This window comes from Mobula birostris, chromosome 26 (assembly GCF_030028105.1).
Source record: "Mobula birostris isolate sMobBir1 chromosome 26, sMobBir1.hap1, whole genome shotgun sequence".
In the NCBI taxonomy this organism is placed as follows: Eukaryota; Metazoa; Chordata; class Chondrichthyes; order Myliobatiformes; family Myliobatidae; genus Mobula; species Mobula birostris.
The window spans coordinates 33032893-33053944 of NC_092395.1; the positions used below are offsets into that span (position 1 = coordinate 33032893).

The 21052-nt window shown below is 38.8% G+C and overlaps 1 protein-coding gene across 1 annotated transcript in view; it reads left to right on the forward strand.

Annotated features, from left to right (window-relative positions):
* wdr18 (WD repeat domain 18) overlaps window positions 1–21052 on the forward strand; it is a 190118-nt gene that overhangs the window by 155552 nt on the left and 13514 nt on the right. The window contains exon 8 of the mRNA XM_072244516.1: window positions 17751–17917. Within this exon, the coding sequence (XP_072100617.1) occupies window positions 17751–17917 (167 nt within the window). The remainder of the gene's footprint in view (window positions 1–17750; window positions 17918–21052) is intronic.

Consider the following 21052-nt stretch of genomic DNA (forward strand, 5'->3'; position numbering starts at 1 on the left):
AGCCTGAGCACCCAGAGAAAACCCACGCAGTCATGGAGAGAACATACAAACTATCTCCAGACAGCTAGATTTGAACTCCACATTCTGATGCCCCAAGACATGTTAACTGCTATGCTACCGTGGTGCATTAAGTAGCTATAATGACCTAATTGGTCAAATGGGAAGGCTGCTGTTCAGAACTACGTTTTACCAATCATCAACTCTTTCAGAACCCAGACACGCCTTGAAGGATATGGAATTCTATCAAAAAGCATACTAACATAAATTGGTTCAGAGAAATGGCTAGATCTGATATATACCAGTTACCAGCCTCCAGCTATTCTTTTTCTCCCAGTATATTCCCAAATGCAGCCTTCTGTTTGGAAGCTATCAAGTGACTTGTGAGGCCCTTTTAATGGCCAGCTCTGTCCTGAAAAGCTTTGCAATTCACAGGTTCTCATTGTATTGTAATCTGCAACCCTCAGAACAAGGATATGGTCCATCACCCATCTGTTTAGCTGGTAGGCATGAACCTTTGATCACAAGACAAAGGAGCAGAAGTAGGCCATTCGGCCCATTTTGTCTGCTCCGCAGCTGCCCCATGAGCTAAACTATTCACCCATCTAGTTCCAATTTTCGGCTTTTTCCCCATATCCCTTGATACCCTGACTAATTAGATACCTGTCATCTCCTCCTTAAACACCCTCAATGATCGGGCCTCCACAGCTGTATGTGGCAACGAATTCCACAAATCCACGACCCTCTGGCTAAAAAAATTTCTCCTCATCTCTGTTTTAACTGGGTACCCTCTAATTCTAAGACTATGGCCTTTTGTCCTGGACCCACCCACCAAGGGAAACAACCTTTCCACATCTCTGTCCAACCCTTTCAACATTCGAAATGTTTCTATGAGATCCCCTCTCATTCTTCTATACGCTAATGAATACAGTCCAAGAGCTGACAAACGCTCCTCATATGTTAGCCCCTGCATTCCAGGAATCATCCTCGTAAATCTTCTCTGAACTCTCTCCAACATCAGTACATCCTTTCTAAGATAGGGGGCCCAAAACTGCACACAGTATTCCAAATGAGGTCTCACTAATGCCCCATAGAGCCTCATCAACACCTCCTTACTCTTATACACTATTCCTCTTGAAATGAATGCCAACACAGCATTCACTTTCCTTACTGCCGATCCAGTCTAGTGGTTAACCTTTAGGGTATCCTGCACGAGGACCCCCAAGTCCCTTTGCACTTCCGATTAATAATGGTTAAAATTTTTGATTAGATCACCCAAAACTTTAATAACATTGCGTACACATCCTGGCCCTGAGGGGACAAAGCTTATATTCACCGGCTGGGTTAAAACAATGGATCTTCAGCCTGCAGGCCACATTGTTCCTGTCTCTGTCCTGGCCACAGGGGGTTAACTCCAAGTGAGTAAAATTCAGACCTTTCAGGAGAGAGCTGCTGTCATCTGTGCAGAAATGTGGCAGTTCTTTTCCTGTTACCTGGAAGTTTATTCAGATTTGGCAATCACTTCATTCGGGGCCAGCAGGGAAACACTTCTTCAGGTCATACAAAGACTCTACTGACATTCTCCTTGCTTTCCATTGTTGGCAAAATGAGAATTGGTACTGTTGGCGTAAGGCATGAGCAGGATGTGCAGGCATTTGGCAATTACAGTGCCATGCTAAACTGTATAGAAAACTGTTATCACACGGCCTGTGACAAATTAGAATATTGGCATTTTGGCTCAGCTGGAATGCCGAATTTCTGAATCATAAAGCCAGCTGAAAGTGTTGTAACTGCTGGTTTAACTTTGGACGATCCACTAGTCTCAGCAGTGTGTAAAACAATAAAGATGAGACTGTGAAAAACATGGACCACTTCCAATATCTTAGGAACCACTTCTCAGTGAAAACAGATGAAATTCCTCTTTAGTGCACCAGAATAATATTTGAGCAGTTAAAGAAAATGGTTTTTAAAGATCAAGATGTCAGATCTGGCATACTGGACCTGGCGTTCTGGTTAATGGTGATCCTCAGTCTTCTATATACTTGTAAGATGTTTACTTTTGGAGCAGGCATCTCAAAGCAATGAAAAAGTATATCAATACTGGCTCTGCAAAGTCCTCCAAATTTATTGGAAGGGCAAGGGAATTAATGTTGATATTCTTTCCCTAGCCAACACTCCCATTATTGAAGCCCTTATTACAATAATACACTATATTGGCATAAGATGTATTATATGCATGCCTGACAGGAGACTCTTCAAACAGATGACCTATTCTGAACTTTCTCAAGCAAAGAGGGTGGACAGAGGAAAGTATTCAAGGATATGCTTAAAAAGTTCTTGAAAAAATGCAACATTTCCATTAGCTCCTTGGAATCTCCGGCTCATGATCATTCAAACTGGAGAAGAAACATTCAACATTGTGCTGAGAACCTTAGGCTGTCTATTGAGATAACCGTGAGCCAATGTCTAAGTAATGGAAGGAGTGGAACATTTTATTAATTGCCTGCCAGCCACTCTTTGCCCCATCTGTGGAATAGTCTGCAGTTGCCACTGTGACGTAATCAGCAACAATGAATATATAATTGGAGTCAGGTTTTATTAAAAAAAAACAAGCAAACATTTATTAAACTCTGCTCAACAATAGAGAAAAGTATTCCAACGACTAACTTAACCGGAAGTTAACTGCTATACGCCAACTCTGGAACAGTTCTTAAAAGGGTAAATTCGAAAACTGTTCTTAAAGTGGTAAATTCGAAATTCCAAGTGGTTTACACAGTCAGTAAGGAGAGACTTCTCTGGAAACAGATTTCTTTGAAGAAGTGACGTTACTGCTGATTCTCCGAAGGATTCACGATGAAGGAAGTAAAATGGCTTAAAGGAATTGGCGACTGAACACTGCACAAACTTCCCTGCTCTTGCAGGAGTTATCTCAGATGCATGTCACTATTTCTGAACAAAGACTCAATAAGGTCTATCCTTTATTAAACCGCCAAACGACTTCAACTTTATTTGATCCTTCAGGTTCCCTTACTTTAGTAAGGTCTTCACTCTCCAATACTACTGTAAAGGAAGAATTATAGATGCAACACACAAACCTGGCAGCAATTGATGAAACTGCCAGCACCAATCTTTGCACCTTAAAATAGAAAGGAAATCTCAGTTTTAAAATGAAACTGCATCATGAGACAAATACGCAGCATAACAGAGTAACTGATGAACTAACACAAAACTAAACTGAAACTAACTGCGTCACAACAGGGTTTCCCTTTATATACCTGTTGAGAACAGGTCATCATGTGACCTCACTGGTGGGAAAATTACATCATGTGATCTCCACAAGACGATTACATCATGCTCATAAGACAGTCAATTACATCATGGTTGTAAGATAGTCACAAGATACCCACGAGGTATGTAACACCACATTGATCCTGAGAGACAGATGAGGAAAAGGTCAGCTAAAAGTAATATTTAGAATGGTATTATTGTTGCAGAATTTCTCCCTAATACTATTATTTTTTATGTTTTCTTTCTAACTTTAACAAATGCCAAATTATTGTTTAATATTTTGGGCTTCCTTTCAGTTTAACACATTCGCCATACAATGGAAATCCTTGCCAATTTATATCAGTTACTATTTTTCCTCTTATTGTCTCTTTTGAGAGCCCAAGTCAAGCACAGGAATTTACCATGCGAGACATTTTTTAAGAGTTTTTGATCAACTGCTTTGTTGCAGGTGCCTCTAGACTACTAACTCAGCAGAAACTGGAATTTTTACAGAGGAACTTGGAATTTCGAGAAGTAGACCGTCATTTCTGATGCATCGATTTGTTTATAGTTCTCAAGATTTGTAAAAGAGCATGTGACTGTTTATTCACCCTTGTAAGGAATGTCTCAAATAACCTCCTCCTTTCACTTTCTCCAGCACAGGTTGGAAATAACTTGTCAGTTGTGCTACATTGCATACAGGGATTATTAATTCTGACACAAAAGATTGGGTTTTATGTCGATGCCTTTGGTGCCAGGTGTTCCATCGTTCTGACAGGGTGCTGAGAGATGCTGGTTATATGCTCACAACACTTACATTATTGCAGCAGAATTGGACAAAGCAGCAAGCTGACGTAAAGTCACAGGCTACTTAAAGCATCCACGCACATTCTGTTTGTGTAGGTAATTCTGGACCATGAACTTAAATTGGTCAGAACTTCATTCAGAAAATATGGTTAAATATTCAGGAATTTAATGGCCTTATATAATGCATCACTCTGTGACATTCTGGTAAAGTTTGGTTTTGCAATAAAGAACTAAAGCTTGTTGTATTGAGAACATCAGATTGTCAGGATATCTCAGAATCAGGTTTAGTATCACTGGCATATGTTACAAAATTTATTTTTTTGTAGCAGCAGAACTTTGCAATGGATTTAAAAAAAAAAACTATAAATTATATTAAGAAATATATTTTAAAAATTAAAGTAAATACATGGTGCAAAAAGAGAGCCATAAAAAAGAAAAAAAATTGTAGTGTTGTAGTTCATTGTCCATTTAGATGGCAGATGGAATAAAGCTGTTCCTTAAATGGGTGTCTTTAACCCCCTGTACCTCCCTTGATGCTAGCAATGAGAAGAGGTGTGTCCTGGGTGATGGAAGTCATTAATGAAGGATGCCAGTTTTTGTGAAACATCTTCTTTTGAAGATGTCCTCGTTGCTGGGGAGGCCAATACCAGTGATGGAGCTGGCTGAGTTCAGTAACTTTCTGCAGCCTTTTCTGATCTTGTGCAGTTGTCCTTCCATACCAAGTGGCGATGCAACCATTTAGAAAGCTTTTCTCGGGACATCTGTGGACATTTTCGAGACTCTTTGGGGTCATGCCAAGTTTCCTCAGACTCCTAATGAAATTTAGCCACTGTTATGCCTTATTTGTAATTGCATCAATATGTTGGGCCTAGTTTAGATCTTCAGAGATACTGACAGCCAGGATCTTGAAACTGCTCATCCTTTCCTCTGCTGACCCCTGGTTGAGTGTGTTCCCTCGACTTCCCCTTCCTGAAGTCCACAATCAATTCCTCAGTCTTACTAATGTTGAGTGCAAGGTTGTTTGGTATGTTTATCGCCCTTTTGAAGCAGGTAGAAATCCTGAAGTGTTTGGTGCGAAAGTATTTAGTGTTATGCATAATTTGTCTTAACAAAGCCAAATGGAAAAGAGATAAACGATCAAGTAATCTGTTTTAATGGTGTTTGTGGAGAGATAATTGTCATCAACCAGACAAACTCATAGTCAAAAGAAGATCTGCAGATGCTGGAAATCCAAGCAACATCCACAAAATGCTGAAGAAACTCAAGACTCATAAAGAGACGATGTCTTTGTACCCTTCAAATGGGAAATGAACTTTAAAAGAAAGTCATTGTCTTTTTGAGGATGGATAAATAACACTGATCTGTTCATAACAAGGAATAATTCTATTTCGAAACTTCTGTCAAGCAAGGAAATAAGTTAGTGAAAGATCATTGACCGGAAATGTTAACACTTGATTCTCTCTGCATAGGCGCTGCCTGACTGGCTAAGTCTTTCCTGTATTTTCTGTTGCTTATTTAATGAAATAAATCAAGAATGCACCTTTGAAAAATGTCTTCATATCAATTTTATTTCTGACATTCTTAACTTGACATTTGTACGTTAAGTTCACTTTGGACTTGATGAAACACTCTTGTTCCTGGCTGGATGTCTCATTTACGAAGCTCTAAATGTTACTTTATTAATTGAATATTACAGTCTGGTCACTGCTGACAGTTTAATGGAGTGATTATTGATGGAAAAGTAAAGCAATCTGTGCATGAGCTATAGGTCCTGTTGTGACTATTTTTATTTTCACTGAGAAGAGGTGATCCTGTCCCATATATATTCTATATTTTAAGAGATAACTGTCTTGTTATATAACAACTTGGGAATTTCTTTGATATGAACTGATATTAGTTCCTTTCTTTTCAAATCTTTTTTTAAATTATTATTATCTAAAATTTACAAGAGTACAATGTCTCAAGGAAAAAAAACATTATTATAAAGATTGAAAAAATTTTTGGTGATGGAAAAAAAAGGAAAAAAACCCTACTGAGCAAGAAAAAGTGAGGAAAAAAAACCATTAGGTGTTCAACCCCGGAGCCATGCATCATACAAAAGCTTCTAAAGATAAACATCAAACCGCCAGCAAAAAAAAGAATTGTACCAAAAATTTACAATTAGATCGTGGAGGAAATCTATCAATTAACTCAAATGATAATAACTAGCAAATGAACCCCATCTTTTCTCAAAATCAAACATAGGTTCAAAGGTTCGACTTCTAACTTTCTCCAAACTAAGACGTAGCATCACTTGAGAGAGCCATTGTGACAAAGTGGGAGCCAATGTATCCTTCCACTTCAACAAAATGGCCCTCCTAGCCTATCAATATAACAAATGCAATAACATGTTGGTCAGACAAAGAAATACCATGGATATTTTGAGGAATTATTCCAAAAAGCACAGTTAATTTGTTAGGTTGTAAATTAATTTTAAGTACTTTAGAAATTGTTGAAAAAACTGACTTCCAGAACTGTTCCAGTATAGAACAAGACCAAAACATGTGCTTTTTCATTTTCTGTTTTTTCCCCACTACTTGTTTTAACTGAACTATTTAATAGACATATATATACTTAATGTAATTCAGTTTTTTCTCTATATTTATTGTGTATTGCATTGTACTGCTGCCATAAAGTTAACAAATTTCCCGACTTATGTCGGAAATATCAAATCTGATTCTGATGCTGTTATTCATAGTTAACCAGGGAATGTGATAGATTAAACTCATTACTACTGATTTTACTTGGATAGAAGAAAGTTCATCCTGAACATACAGTTCAATTGGGAATTTTCTTCTTTCGATAGTAGAAAATTTCAGTTGGTTAGTCAGGTGTGCTAAAGCTTGTATAAATTAATATCCGGGAATAAGAGGACAATAAGACTTTGGTTTAGTTCTAACTATGTACTAATAATACTTACTACCTATTAATTCTTCCGTATTTTAACTTGTTTTTTTATTGATGCGGGAGTTAATTCCGGCATTAGATACTTTTAGGTATTTGTTTGATACTTAACCAGTAGCTAGCTGTTGCTCACAACAGCTTGTGTGTCCCTTAGAATCTAAAGATCTTAAATAAAGGAGCATCTAATGATTAAGTGCCATCTATTCTACTTACCGAGAGAGTTCTCGCTGATCCGGACTGCAGTTTACAAACCACCAAAGGAAAGCTGTAAACGTACTAAGTGCTGCGATCTGCAAACAAGAAACAGCCTACACTGAAGCCTTTCAGATCATTGCTGGGGGCTTGCTTGAAGAAATCCCTGCCTAATTATCCTGCAGTACCAGGAGTCCCAACGCAGTTGACCACTGCTACACTAATGAAAGGAATGCCTACTGTTCCATGTCTAGACTATATTTTGGAAAATACGATCATCTGGCTGTCCTCCCCTACCTGCGTACAGGCAGAGGTTATAGAGCAAGTAAGGACAACAAAAAGGTAGTTGCGGGAGGCAGAGAAGCGGCAACTGCTTCGAGTCAATGGACTGGACCATGTTCGAAGATTCATCAGAGGATATGACTAAATAAACCATGGCTATCACAGACTTTATAGAGTCCGTTGTAGATGAGTGTCCCCACAAGGTCATTCAGTGTCTTCCCCAATCAGAAGCCCTGGATGAACCAAGAGATCCATAATCTGCTGAGGACCAGATCAGTGGCGTTCAAGTCTGGTGACCAAGTAAAATAAAAGTCGTTCAGATGCAACCTCCGGAAAGCCATCTCACATGTGAAGTGGCTATTATGGACCAAACTAGAATCACAGAAGGATGCTCAACAGCTGTGGTAGGGTTTGAATGCTATCACCTCCTACAGTGTAAAACCAAGTGACATATGTGACAACAAGATTTTGCACCCTTTTATACTCACTTTTTTTAAATTGAGATACTGAACAGAACAGGCCCTTTGAACTGTGCCGCCTAGCAACCCCTGATATAATCCTAGCTTAATCATGAGACAATTTACACTGACCAATTCATCTACCAAGCGATCATGAACAGAATGTACAAAGTCTTTAAAGGCAGCAGCAGGAATTGAATCTCAGTGGCTGGTACTGTAAAGTGTTGTGCTAACCACTACATGGCCATACCACCCTTTTGACTGAAAAAATATGGAGGCACCTTCACAAACTCCCACAGCCTTCAACGACCCTGTGATTTCAGTCTCTGAGGCCAACATGAGAGCATCCTTCAGAAGTGTGAACTCACAGAAATCATCTGGCCCAGTTAGGAAACCTGGCCAGATACTGAAGACTTGTGCTGATCAATTGGCTAAGGTGTTCAGTTTACTGATAACTTTTAACCTCTTGCTTCTTAGAAGCTTGAGGTACCCACCAACTTCAAGCAGGCTTCAGTTATGCCAGTTCCCAAGAATAAAGTGGTAATCTGCCTCAGTGATTATCATCCAGTAGCACTTACCTCCACTGTGATGAAGTGCTTTGAGAGGTTGGTGATGAAACATACCCACTCCTGCCTGAACAGTGACTTGGATTCATTCCAGTTTGCTTACCGTCACAACAGGTCCACAGCAGGTACCACTTCATTGTTCTTCACTCAACCCTGGAACATCTAGGCAGTGACGATGCATGCATCAGGATGTTCTTCGTTGTCTACAGCTCTGCATTCAATAATATTATCCTTTCAAATCTAATCAATAAACTCCAAGACCTAGGCCTCAATACCTCCTTGTGCAGCTGGAACCACAGTTTCCTCACTTGCAGACCCCATCAGTTCAATTGGTAACAGCATCTCTTTCACAATCATCACTAGCACTGGTGTACCACAAGGCTGTGTGGTTAGCCCCTCTGCTCTACTCACTTTACACTTAAGGCACAGCTCTATTGTCACATTTAGGTTTGCGGGCAACACCGCTATCGTTGGCCGAATCAAAGGTGCTAACGAATCAGCATATAGGAGGGATATTGAAAATCTTGCTGAATGGTGCAACAGCAACAATCTATCACTCAATGTCAACAAAATGAAAGAGTTGATTATTGACTACAGGAGGAGGAAAATGGATTGCATTACAGACTGGATTAGAAATATCAAAGCCTACAGAAAGTAGTGAATATGGCCCACTCCATCACTCCACACCCAACAAGAACCGCTGTTGCAGGAAAGCACCATCTGTCATTTGAGATCCCCGCCATCTCGGCCATGTTCTGTTCTCACTGATGCTATTCGGAAGGAGGTACAAGAGCCTTAGGACCTACACCATGAAATTCAGGAACATTTACTACCTCTCTACCATTAGGCTTTTGAACCAGAGGAGATGACTTCACTCACCTCAACACTGAAGTGTTCCCATAATCTATGGCCTCATTTCATTTCATTTCCTGTTCTTGATATTTATTGCTTATATATTTATTTTTTGTTTTTTGTTCTTTTTGTACAGTACTTGCATTTTGTTGTCTTTTGCGCATTGGTGGTTTGTCTATCTTGTTGTGTGTGGTTTTTCATTGCTTATATTGTGCTTCTTTTATTCACTGTGAATGCCCATAAGAAAATGAATCCAGGGCTGTATATTTTGACATATATGTACTTGGATAATAAATTTTCTTTGAAATTTGAAAGTTCACCTGCATCATCCAGAATCATGTATATAATCGCACGAAGTGAGGCTTAACCAGAATATGTTATTGCAAGTTTAATCTTCCTCACACTTCTCTAGTCGTGAGACAAAATGATTAATAATCTCATCATGTGAAAATTAAAAGGCATATTATTCTGCTGTCGAGAGTGCATGTAAACCAGAGATTATGGAAACTCTTACCCTCGGATCTTGGGAACCATCCATTCTATCCCCACTTTATCCTGGCATATTAGTATCTGATAAGTTTCAATGAGATCACCTTCATCGTTCTGAGCTTCACTGAGTACAGGCCCAGAAATATAAAGCACTTTTCATATATTCATTCTTTCATTCCTGAAGTTATTCTTGTGAACGACCTCTGGATCCTTTCCAGGCCAGCACATGGGTTCTGTTTACATTTGACACATCCCAGTGAAGCATTTCTAGCCTTTCTACATCAAGAAGGTGAAAATCTTAAATGTAGCAACTGATCATGTAATTTTTATTCCATGCATTGGAATGATTTTAGTTTATCTCATTGCAGAATTAAAAAATAGATTTAATATGAATGGAAAACAACACCAATTTTTGCCAGATTGCTCCTATTTTCCTTGGCTTCCTATTCATATCATTTGCCAAATGCTCCTCCATTTTACTGTAGGGATGGTCTTCACAGCTGAACTTGTATAAACTTGGGTTCAAGACATTTTCCAATAGTCATCTGAAATTTAGTGAGCTATCTCCCTAACCCAATGTGCCACCTTCAGTAATTAACATGGCCTGTGATAAGATCATTTAATTGATTGAGACTGTACTGTTTAAGTATTTATGATGTTTCATGTTACTTTTGTGAAGGTCCTGAAGCTGCCACAATAATACAAAAGGCAAATGATGGAAGTGAGAAGTGAATATATATAAAGCTGAAAATACTTGGGTCAGGTAGATTTGTGGAGGAAAAAATTTATTTTTTCATCGCACTGTTCTCTCATCAGAACTCGTTAAAAGAACTGAATGTTTAAAAAGTCCTTTCAATCTGATTGAATCAGTATTTAATAGTGTTAACTGCTCATGTGTACGTAATGTACTAGATGTTGAGATGTAGAAAACTGAGGGGGAAAAGTAAGTAACATTTAAAAAAATCAAACTAAAGTGCCTCCGCTAATTTAGCTAGTAAGGCAATGAATACCTAATCTATATAAATCACTATTCATAAAATCAGCATTTTTGGGGGCAGTTTATTTAGAAATTTTAGGTATTAGATATTTCATCAGAATTCTTGAAACAGATTCTATCTTTCTTAAAATCTAAATTTCACCAGTACCATTCAAAGTTATGTACATCAAGACATAAAGAGCACAGTGATACATCATTGTAAACTTACCCTTCCCCTTGCCGCCACCAATCTTTTGAGGATTATATTTAATATTAACATCTAGGTCATGAAGTATTGATTTTTGGTTTTTTCTTCACAAATTATATGTCTACAGTGTTCACCAAACAACTGCTCAATTCTACATTTATTTTATATTCACATGAAATTCTTGGATTTTTTTGTTCACTGAAATAGTTTGGGGAGTGAGGGAAAGTTGGCTTTAGGAACAAGTATTTTCATAAACATTATTTAAATTGCATTGGTAAGATGCTGAAGTCTATGCTTTGATGTCATTTCTCAAAAAGCAAAGTGTTAGGCTGCCCAATTGAGAAGAAAATGAGCATGGGTTATTCATTAGGGGTCTGTTTCCTTGGTGGTGGACATTGGTCCATTGTATGTTAGAAGAGAAACTTACTTTGTTAGTCCTACTTTTAAGCAAGAGCTGCCAGGACAGACAAAAAGCTAGGACATTCCTCTCTAAAACATCTTAACAGTTTGCTTATTTGGGTCCTTTTGAAAAGAATGTATTAATATACAAAAGGCCACATTCAAATTTATATTTTGTTACATTTTAGATTATACTATCCAGATCCACAGCAATGCCCTCTTAAATGACCCAGTAAATCATTTAGTTAGGTGTGGTAAGGAATTGGAGAAGCAAATTCTCAGCAATACTGGACTTCACTGCTATACTTAATGTAGATTCCAGCAACAGAGCACAGTGGCACTCAGTACCATGTTGTACATGTCACTCAGTAAACCTGAGAAAATCAGGAGATAAGACAAAAAGTAATTGGACTGATTGATAACAACCTAGGCAATGGATTTGACTGCATAAAAATCTATCCCAATAATGTGAATATTACTGGGGATATCCACAGGTTAGTCAAGCAGTGGTTGAATAACATTGCAATAAACAAAATCAGATGTTGCAGTTTTGTCCTTGGACACTTCCAAAACAATCTCAGGCTACAGATGTCCCATTGTCAAGACAGGCTACAACCCTCATTTATGTGAGATCTTGTGAAGTCCTGTTGGTCTGCTCAAAGTTGAACAAGTTGCAGGAAGGTTGCCTCCTCACCACCCTACTTTTGCCTCTGTCCACTCATGACTCAGTAACCTGATTCTTCTCTAATTCCATTGGCAAGTTTGCAGATGATACCACCATAGTGGGCTGTACAGGAAGGAGGTAGGGAGCTTAGTAACATGGTGTCATGACAACAACCTTTCTTCAATGTCAACAAAACAAAATTAATTTCAGAAAGGGGGTAGTGAACGTGTTTCTGTCTACATCAACAGTGCTGAGGTTCAGAATGATGAGAGCTTCAAATTCCTAAACGCCTGTTCTGGTCCAATCATGTAAACACCATGGCCGAGAAAGTGCACCAAACCCTCTACTCCTCCAGGAAGCTAAAGAAATTTAGTATGTCCCTGTTGACCTTTGGCAATATTTATCGATGTGCCATGGAAAATATCCTATCTGGATGCGTTGCTGCTTGGCACGGCAGCTGCTCTGTACGTGACTGCAAGAAACTGCAGAGTTTTGGACGCAGCTCAGCATGTCAAGGAAATCAGCTCCCCACCCATAAACTCTTTCTATTCTTTTCACTGCTTCTGCAAAGCAACAAACATTATCAAAGACCCAACACATCCTGGACATCTCTCCGCTCTTCTTTCAGGCAGAAATTACAAAAAGCCTGAAAGCACATACCACCAGGTTCAAGGACAGCTGCTACCCTGAAGACTATTAAGGGCTTGGGAGCAAGAATTAGAGGGCATAGGTTTATTGTGAAAATTGAGAGATTTAATAGAAACTGGAAGGGCAACCTTTTCTCCCAGAAGATGGTCCATATAGAATACATGCTGCCAGGCAAAGTGGCTGAGGCAGGTACATTAGCAAGAGCTGTGGATGAAGCAGGAGGTACGTCGTCTGCTGAAGGCTAGATCTGTGGCATTCAAGTCTGGCAACCCAGGCCTGTACCAGAAAACCAGGTATGATTTGCAGAGGGCTATTTCAAGGGTGAAGAGACAATTTCGAACAAGGTTGGAGACGATATCAGATGCACGGTAACTCTGGCAGGGTCTGCATGACATTACTTCCTACAAAGCCAAACCCAATAGTATGAATGGCAGTGATGCTTCACTACCAGATGAACTCAACGCCTTCTATACATGCTTTGAAAGGGAGAACACAACTACAGCTGTGAAGATCCCTGCTGCACCTGATGACCCTGTGATCTGTCTCAGAGGCCGATGTTAGTCTGTCTTAAAAGTGAATGAACCCTCGCCAGGCAGAAGGTCCTGATGGAGTACCTGGTAAGGCTCTGAAAACCTGTGCCAACCAACTAGCGGTAGTATTCAAGGACATTTTCAACCTCTCGGCTACGGGCAGAAGTTCCCACTTGCTTCAAAAAGGCAATAATTATGACTATCGCCTGGTAGCACTCACATTGACAGTGATGAAATGCTTTGAGAGGTTGCTTATGAGGAACTCCTGCCTCAGCAAGGACCTGGACTCATTGCAATTTGCCTAGCACCACAATTGGTCAACGGCAGACACAATCTCAATGGCTCTCCACGCGGCTTTAGATCACCTAGACAACACAAATACCTACGTCAGGATGCAGTTCATTGACTATAGCTTAGCATTTAATACCATCATTCCCACAATCCTGATTGAGAAGTTGCAGAACCTGGGCCTCTGTACCTCCCTCAGCAACTGGATCCTCCACTTCCTAACCAGAAGACCACAGTCTGTGTGAATTGGTGATAACATATCCTCCTTGCTGGTTGTCACCACTGGCGCATCTCGGGTGTGTGCTTAGCCCACTGCTCTGCTCTCTGTATATGCATGACTGTGTGGCTAGGTATAGATCAAATACCATCTACAAATTTGCTGACCATACAACCATTGTTGGTAGAATCTCAGGTGGTGACGAGAGGGCGTACAGGAGTGAGATGTGCCACCTAGTGGAATGGTGCCACAGCAACAACCTGGCACTCAACGTTAGTAAGACGAATGAGCTGATTGTGGACTTCAGGAAGGGCAAGACGAAGGAACACATACCAATCCTTATTGAGGGATCAGAAGTGGAGAGAGTGAGCAGCTTCAAGTTCCTGGATGTCAAGATCTCTGAGGATCTTACCTGGTCCCAACATATTGATGTAGTCATAAAGAAGGCAAGACAGCGGTTATACTTTATTAGGAGTTTGAAGAGATTTGGCATGTCAACAAATACACTCAAAAACTTCTCTAGTTGTACCGTGGAGAGCATTCTGACAGGCTGCATCACTGTCTGGTATGGAGGGGCTACTGCACAGGTCCGAAAGAAGCTGTAGTAGGTTTGCACATTTAAAAAAAATCTATTCAATATACATAATTGATTTACTTGTTTATTTATTATTATGTTTTTGTTTTTATTTATTTTTTTCTCTCCCTGCTAGTTTATGTATTGCATTGAACTGCTGCTGCTAAGTTAACAGATTTCATGTCACATGCTGGTGATAATAAACCTGATTATGATTCTGACATCGAAACAGCACTTGGACAGATACATGGATAGGCAGGATTTAAAGAGATATGGATAAATGCCACTAGTTTAGATGAGTATCTTGGTCTACATGGACCAGTTGAGCTGAAGGGCCTAATTCCATGTTGTATGACTGACTGGAGAAGGTTGAAGAAGGATCTGATTGAGATATGCAAAATTCTGAGAGTCAAAGATGGTGTAGACAAAGAGAAACCTTCCCTCTTAACAGAAATGTCTTTAACCACAAAGGTATAAACTAATACCTTTATGCTGGTGACTTGGGGAAGAATTTTTGACCTGAGATATCTAGAGCCCACTTCTGAGGTGTTGATGGAGATGGGCTTTCATGGCTATGATGTATAGGTGAACATTTGAAATGCCATGATACTGAAGGCCAGAAAACTGGGACTAATGTAAATGGGTATTTGATGAATAGCATGAACACAATGGGCTAAAGGACTTGTTCCTGAATATATTCTGTATTGTACGTCCCTTTGCTTTTATGACACCAATACTCTGAAGAAGAACAAGGAGGTCATTGAATGCAATGAGTGTGGGGACTTCTGTCACTAAGAAGGGTTCGGTCACACTATGGCTGACCAAGTCCTGAAACACATTGCTGCAGACAGAGTCTGTGGCAGATGGTGACTGAGCCAGCATCAGTGTAAGTCTATCTGACTTTATCCTCAACAGTCTAAATTTGTAGATGCATTTGTTCATGGGGGCATTGGCAGGAATGGCATTCACACTGAAATATGTTACGTACCTCATGGGTATCTTGTGGCTGTCTTATGACCATGATGTAATGGTCTTGTGATGGTGGGGTGATATAATTTTTCCGCCAGTGTGAGGTCACGTGATGAATGTTCTCAACAGGTATATAATGGGAAACCCCTGTTGTTACGCAGCTGATTCGTTGTTTAATTCGTCGGTTACCTTGTTATGCTACGTATTCGTCTCATGACGCAGTTTTGTTTTAAAGTGGAGTTTTACTTTCTATTGTAAGTCTAGTATTGGAGAGTGAAGACCTTACTAAAGTATGGGAACCTGAAGGATTGAATAAAGTTGGTGTCGTTCGGCGGTTTAATACAGGATCGACCTTATTGGATCTTTGTTCAGAAATAGAGGCCTGCATCTGAGATAACCCCTGTAAGATCAGGAAGGTTTGTGCAGTGTTCATATGCCAGGGGAAAGGTCAGTTTCTTTAAACCATTTTATTTCCTTCATCGTGAATCCTCTGGACAGAATCTGCAGTAACTTCATGTCTCTGAAGAACTCCGTTTCCAGAGAAATCTCTCCTTACTGACTGTGTAAATCACTCGGACTTTCGAATTTACCACTTTAAGACTGTGTTCAAATTTCCCAGTTTAAGAACTGTTCCAGAGTTGCCGTATAGCAGTTAACTTCTGGTTAAGTTAGTCGTTTAAATACTTCTCACTATTGTTGAGCAGAGTTTAATTAATGTTTATGTTTGTTTATAAAACCTGACTCAATTCTATATTCATTGTTGCTGGTCACGTGACAAATAATATTACCATCATCCGGAAAGGGATAGACTTGGAATGGATCTGGAGACTTAAAATTGGCCATACATGATGTGCTGTCTGCCATCAGCAATGGCAGAATAGTATTGCACTGTTTCACATGGTACAGCCTACACCTCACTTCACAATTAGCATCAGTCCAGGAGTTCAAACCTGGTTTAATGAAGTGTGTCGAAGGGCATACTAGGCAGCACCAGAGATATGTTGAAATGAATTGCTAAACTGGTTAATCTACAAATGCAGAACCTGAATAATACTGCATGGAACTAACTGATTCCAGAAAAGCCAGATCAGATCTAATGTCTGAAATGTCTGTAGTCCAGTCACATCCAGTCATGAACAGTGGTGGACAATTAAACTGCAAACAAGAGGGGGAGGCTCCAACTACATCTAGTTTAAAGATAGCGAAGTCAATCAAATGAGTGCTGATCTGCTGAGTGACTAATCTGTTTCAGCTTCGAATTGAGGTGCGCACTGGTTACATAAGTGTCTGACATCACGATGCTCCAACAGATATCTGAGAAACTAATGGATGATTGTTTGGTTTACAGGGAAAGCCTACAAACTGTAACTGGTTATTCCAGACCCACTGATGTGGTTAGCTCTTAACCACTCTTTGAAATTGTCTTGCAACCCATTGAGTTCAAGGGCAGCCATAAAGACTGTCCTAATCTGCCACATCCATATCCCATGATTGAATGAATTCTGAAAAATGATTTATCGTTTATCTTAGGGGTTTCTTGTGAAAGAGCAGTTATATGCACAACTTACAAAAGGGCAGTCAGAACTTACTGAGCTAAACCAGAAAGAATTAACATTTTTAGAAGAAGTAAAATGAAAGCTAACAATAGAAACTATAAAGAGCATTGGGTTTTCTAGATCATTAAATATTCAAGTGTTATGGTTGCAAACTCATTTAATACTGAGCTTTGGAGACTACAAAGAAGTTTTTTTTAAAAAATGATTTAGTTTTTGTCTTAAAATATCTGACTTTAATCAATAATTAAATGTTAGCAGACTGCTTGTTTTTAATAATTAACTCAAAACTATATCCACAAATGTAGGTTTAATGCAAAAGACGGTCTCTTCCTGAAACATTTTTTCTTTTGGATGCTAACGAATATTTTTTGAAAAACTTTCTCAGTTCAGTGTTAGAAGATTGTCTAACATGTAGTTGGTAATATCAAAATGAAATAATATGTAATATTTCATACAAGGATAAATTTATTTTGAACCCCTAAAAGACTTATTAGTTTGGTGTATGTTTGTCCTTGCTCTTGCTTTAACTCCCTTGTTTTTCTGCTGACTTGCTCTTGCTCTTTTTCTTTTTATCAAACTTGATCTGGGATTTCCTTGTATTGATGCCAGCTCCCTGAATTGGGTTAATGTTTTCATTTAACAACATTGACATCACTCTACCAATGGAAGGAATCATAATTTGCATTTGAGCAAAATTCAAGGAATTGCATTTATATTTTTATATAGGTACACATTTTCCACAAATTAATGATGGTTAGTTCTATATACTGGTTTGATCCAAAGTATGTATAAATAAGGAATAGATTCACAGTGACTAATATTAAGTACTATCCATTTCATAATAACTCATTATTGTATTTATTTCTAGGGCCAGTGACAAATGCCTTTCTGATGATTGCTTCAGCTAACATGTTTAACCCTGACTGCAGACCCAGCACAAGTCTCCCAAAATTTAGTAAACATGTACGCAGCTCTGAGATAACAGAAAATGAAGAAGGATGTGCTATAACCCTGTGTCTTCAGCATGGCCAGAAGGTATGATTTTTACTGTGTTTTGTACCTTGATGCAAACATTCCTTAGTGATATTGCACAAAATTGGACTGACTGCTCCATTCCACTCCAGGCATTGTGCTTTTCATGTGGTACTTCTTCTGGAAAGAAAACCAGTAAGTTGATACTGGGTAGATTTTCTGCAGCCCGAAAAATAGAAATATCTTTCAATTTATTGAGATTTATTACAAAATGACAATTAAACAGATTCACCTACACTAATTATATTACATGCCCTTAATGTAATGGAATAGTATACAGTGCTGTGAGATGATCTTAGGCACATAGCAATATATATAGCTAGGGTGCATAAGATTTCTGTGCAGTACTGTATTTGTCAAAATGGAGAGGAGTGAGAATTTGTAAATCTGGCAGGAGCAAAGGATGCTTGGAATGTCAAGGGTGGTACACTGCGGGGGGGGGGGGGGTGCAGGATAGGTGGCAGAGAAGGAGTGCCAGGGAAGGGGACTGGTGCAGGGACAGGTACATTCAACCCTGAGACACCTAGCAAGATCACTTGATTCCAAACAATTGGTCTATTGATCATTACAGAATGTCTTTCTGGTGCTTCCGGCTTCCTCCCTTCTTCTTTCCCCAACCATGATTCTCCTGTCCCTGCCCCCTTCCCACTATCAATCCATGTCAAAGATCCATATCAGAAACAGGTTTATCATCACTCACACATATCATGAAATTAGTTTTTTTTTGCAGCAGTAGTACCATGCAATACATAAAATTACTACGGTACTGTACAAAAGTCTTACACCCTAGCTACTATATATATATATATATATACACACACACACATATACGCCTAAGACTTTTGCCATGTACTGTGTCTGAGACTTACATAGGATATTGTTTTTCATTTTAGAATGAGCTTCATCAAGCTTTATTTCAGCTAACAGTTTATATGGGAACTGGCTAGTCCTGCTATTGATAATCCAACTTTTTGTTTTCTCCACTGATACTGCTAATCTGTTGGGATTTTCAATTACTCTTCATCTGTTTCTCCACAGACTTGCTATTTTCAACTTTGTTTTCAGATGTTCAGTATCTACAGAAATTTGCCACAATTAGATGGATATGAAAGTTTATTCCTTTTTACCATATATATGTATTTCAGCATGGCTATCCTGTGCCAAATTCCCTTCCACAGTCTTTGCTGTGATTGAGTTCCATGGAACAAACTCTCTTTGGTTCGATTTGCTGTGCACATCCAGTCTGGAATCCAGCTCTGGAACTGTTCATGCCTAAAATTTTTCTTTCTATCTCATGGCCCTGTCTGCAAGCACAGATCACTTATCATGTGATCCGAGGTGATCCACAGCCACGTTTTGCTACCTGGTTTCTTAGTTCAGTGAATGTGTTATCAAGCTCTTAACAAGATTGATCCAATTAAGGATCTTTGAGTTAATTAACAATATTTCGGCCTTTTTCACATCAACTCTGCGTGACCACTTCCACATTACCACCACCTTTCCTAGGTTTCTTGTGTATGCTAAATCACAAGGTATTCATTCATCATGCATCGTGTTTGGTCCAGCTTTGAATTGAGTTTTAACTTTTTTTAAAAAAAAGCAATCCATTATCACAATTTCATCCTTCTAACTTCACAGCGTTGACCTACCTAATTCCAAATTTCACTTTTTTTCAAGCCAAGTAGTTAATTTGAAACTCCACAGCTTGTCTGTCTCTTGCCCTGCTGACCTACCCGCTCAGTGTGCCAACACTTGGCTTTAAAATCTCCTTTGTCAATGTCAGATACTGAGCCTTCCAACAAACAACACTGCAAAATCAACTCGTCAAAAAGCAGAGTTCAAAATAAAAGGTTTAAAATATATGATACATCAAATTGAGAGGGTTGAAGACACTGCTGCTTATACATTTTAAGCTGGTGCAGTAATTACTGTAGGTTATCCAACAATTCTCATTTATGTCTCTAATGTTATTATTAGCTGTGCCAAGCACTACCTCATTGCTGATTCTGCAGCAAAGCCCCAGCAAATTGGTCATATTGTCTGTTTTGTCAATTTCCAGAACAGCAAAGTTAGAAAATGTTATGCATTTTGATTTGATTGAAATACTGCAACTTAAAATTTAACATTAGAGTTTTAGTTTCCATATCAAGTATCAAAAGTGATTGGTGTCAAGAAACATCACTGCTTAATTGGATTTACATTATGTAAATTATTTGGTATACTTTATACCATGGTTTCCTACAAACATATTTGATTTTAAACAAAAATTGATTAAAAATAAAATAGAAACTTCCATTTAGAATTTAATGTTTCAGAAGGAGGCAAGTTCACATGTGTTTGTAAAATTGGCCAGTTGTACTCTGAGGTAATTCCTAGACTATAGATCAATATATTCCCTCTGATTTCATGTTTACTGTATCTCCAAGACTGTCTACTTCCATCTCCTTACTATCATAATACTGCTACTACTAGACAATTTCCCTGGCCAGCTTTTCTACATAAATCTCCAAATGATTGTCTACATCTAAAATTCGCAACACATCTGAATTTCTGAGCACTTTAGCCTCCCATGTCCTGATTTAAAATTTACATATGTCTTCATATACTCCATTGACTCTTCTCCAGACTTGCTTCAACTCTGGTCTACTGCGCATTCCAAATTTTTATTGCTGGCTGGTTGGTAGCTAATGTTAACTTGGAGATCACCAAGCAGTAGTAAAGGCAGACAGTATTTTGATGCAAGAAGATTTGATTACAAGAGTAGTGATGTATTGCTCCAATTAGGTACAGCCATAACGAGACTGCATTTGAAGTATTTAGGTCCAATTTCCTTGATGTAGAATATACTTACAGTAAACCCACCACCTTGTTTTTTTCAGGGGAGCTTGGTTTATTGTATGAGGAAAGGTTAAGTAGACACCAGCAAAATATTGTATGTTCAACATTTTTAAGTGGTTTGATGAGTTGAGAACCCTAGGAATAGTAAATTGTTAATACTATTACATAAGAGGACTGTGGAGGTTTGTTTGTTAATGTAATGAAGACACAGAATGATAGACTTTTAAATATTAAGGGAGTCGAGGAATATGGGATAGCGCAGTAAGTTGGCACCTAAGTGAAAGAGGAATCACAATCTGA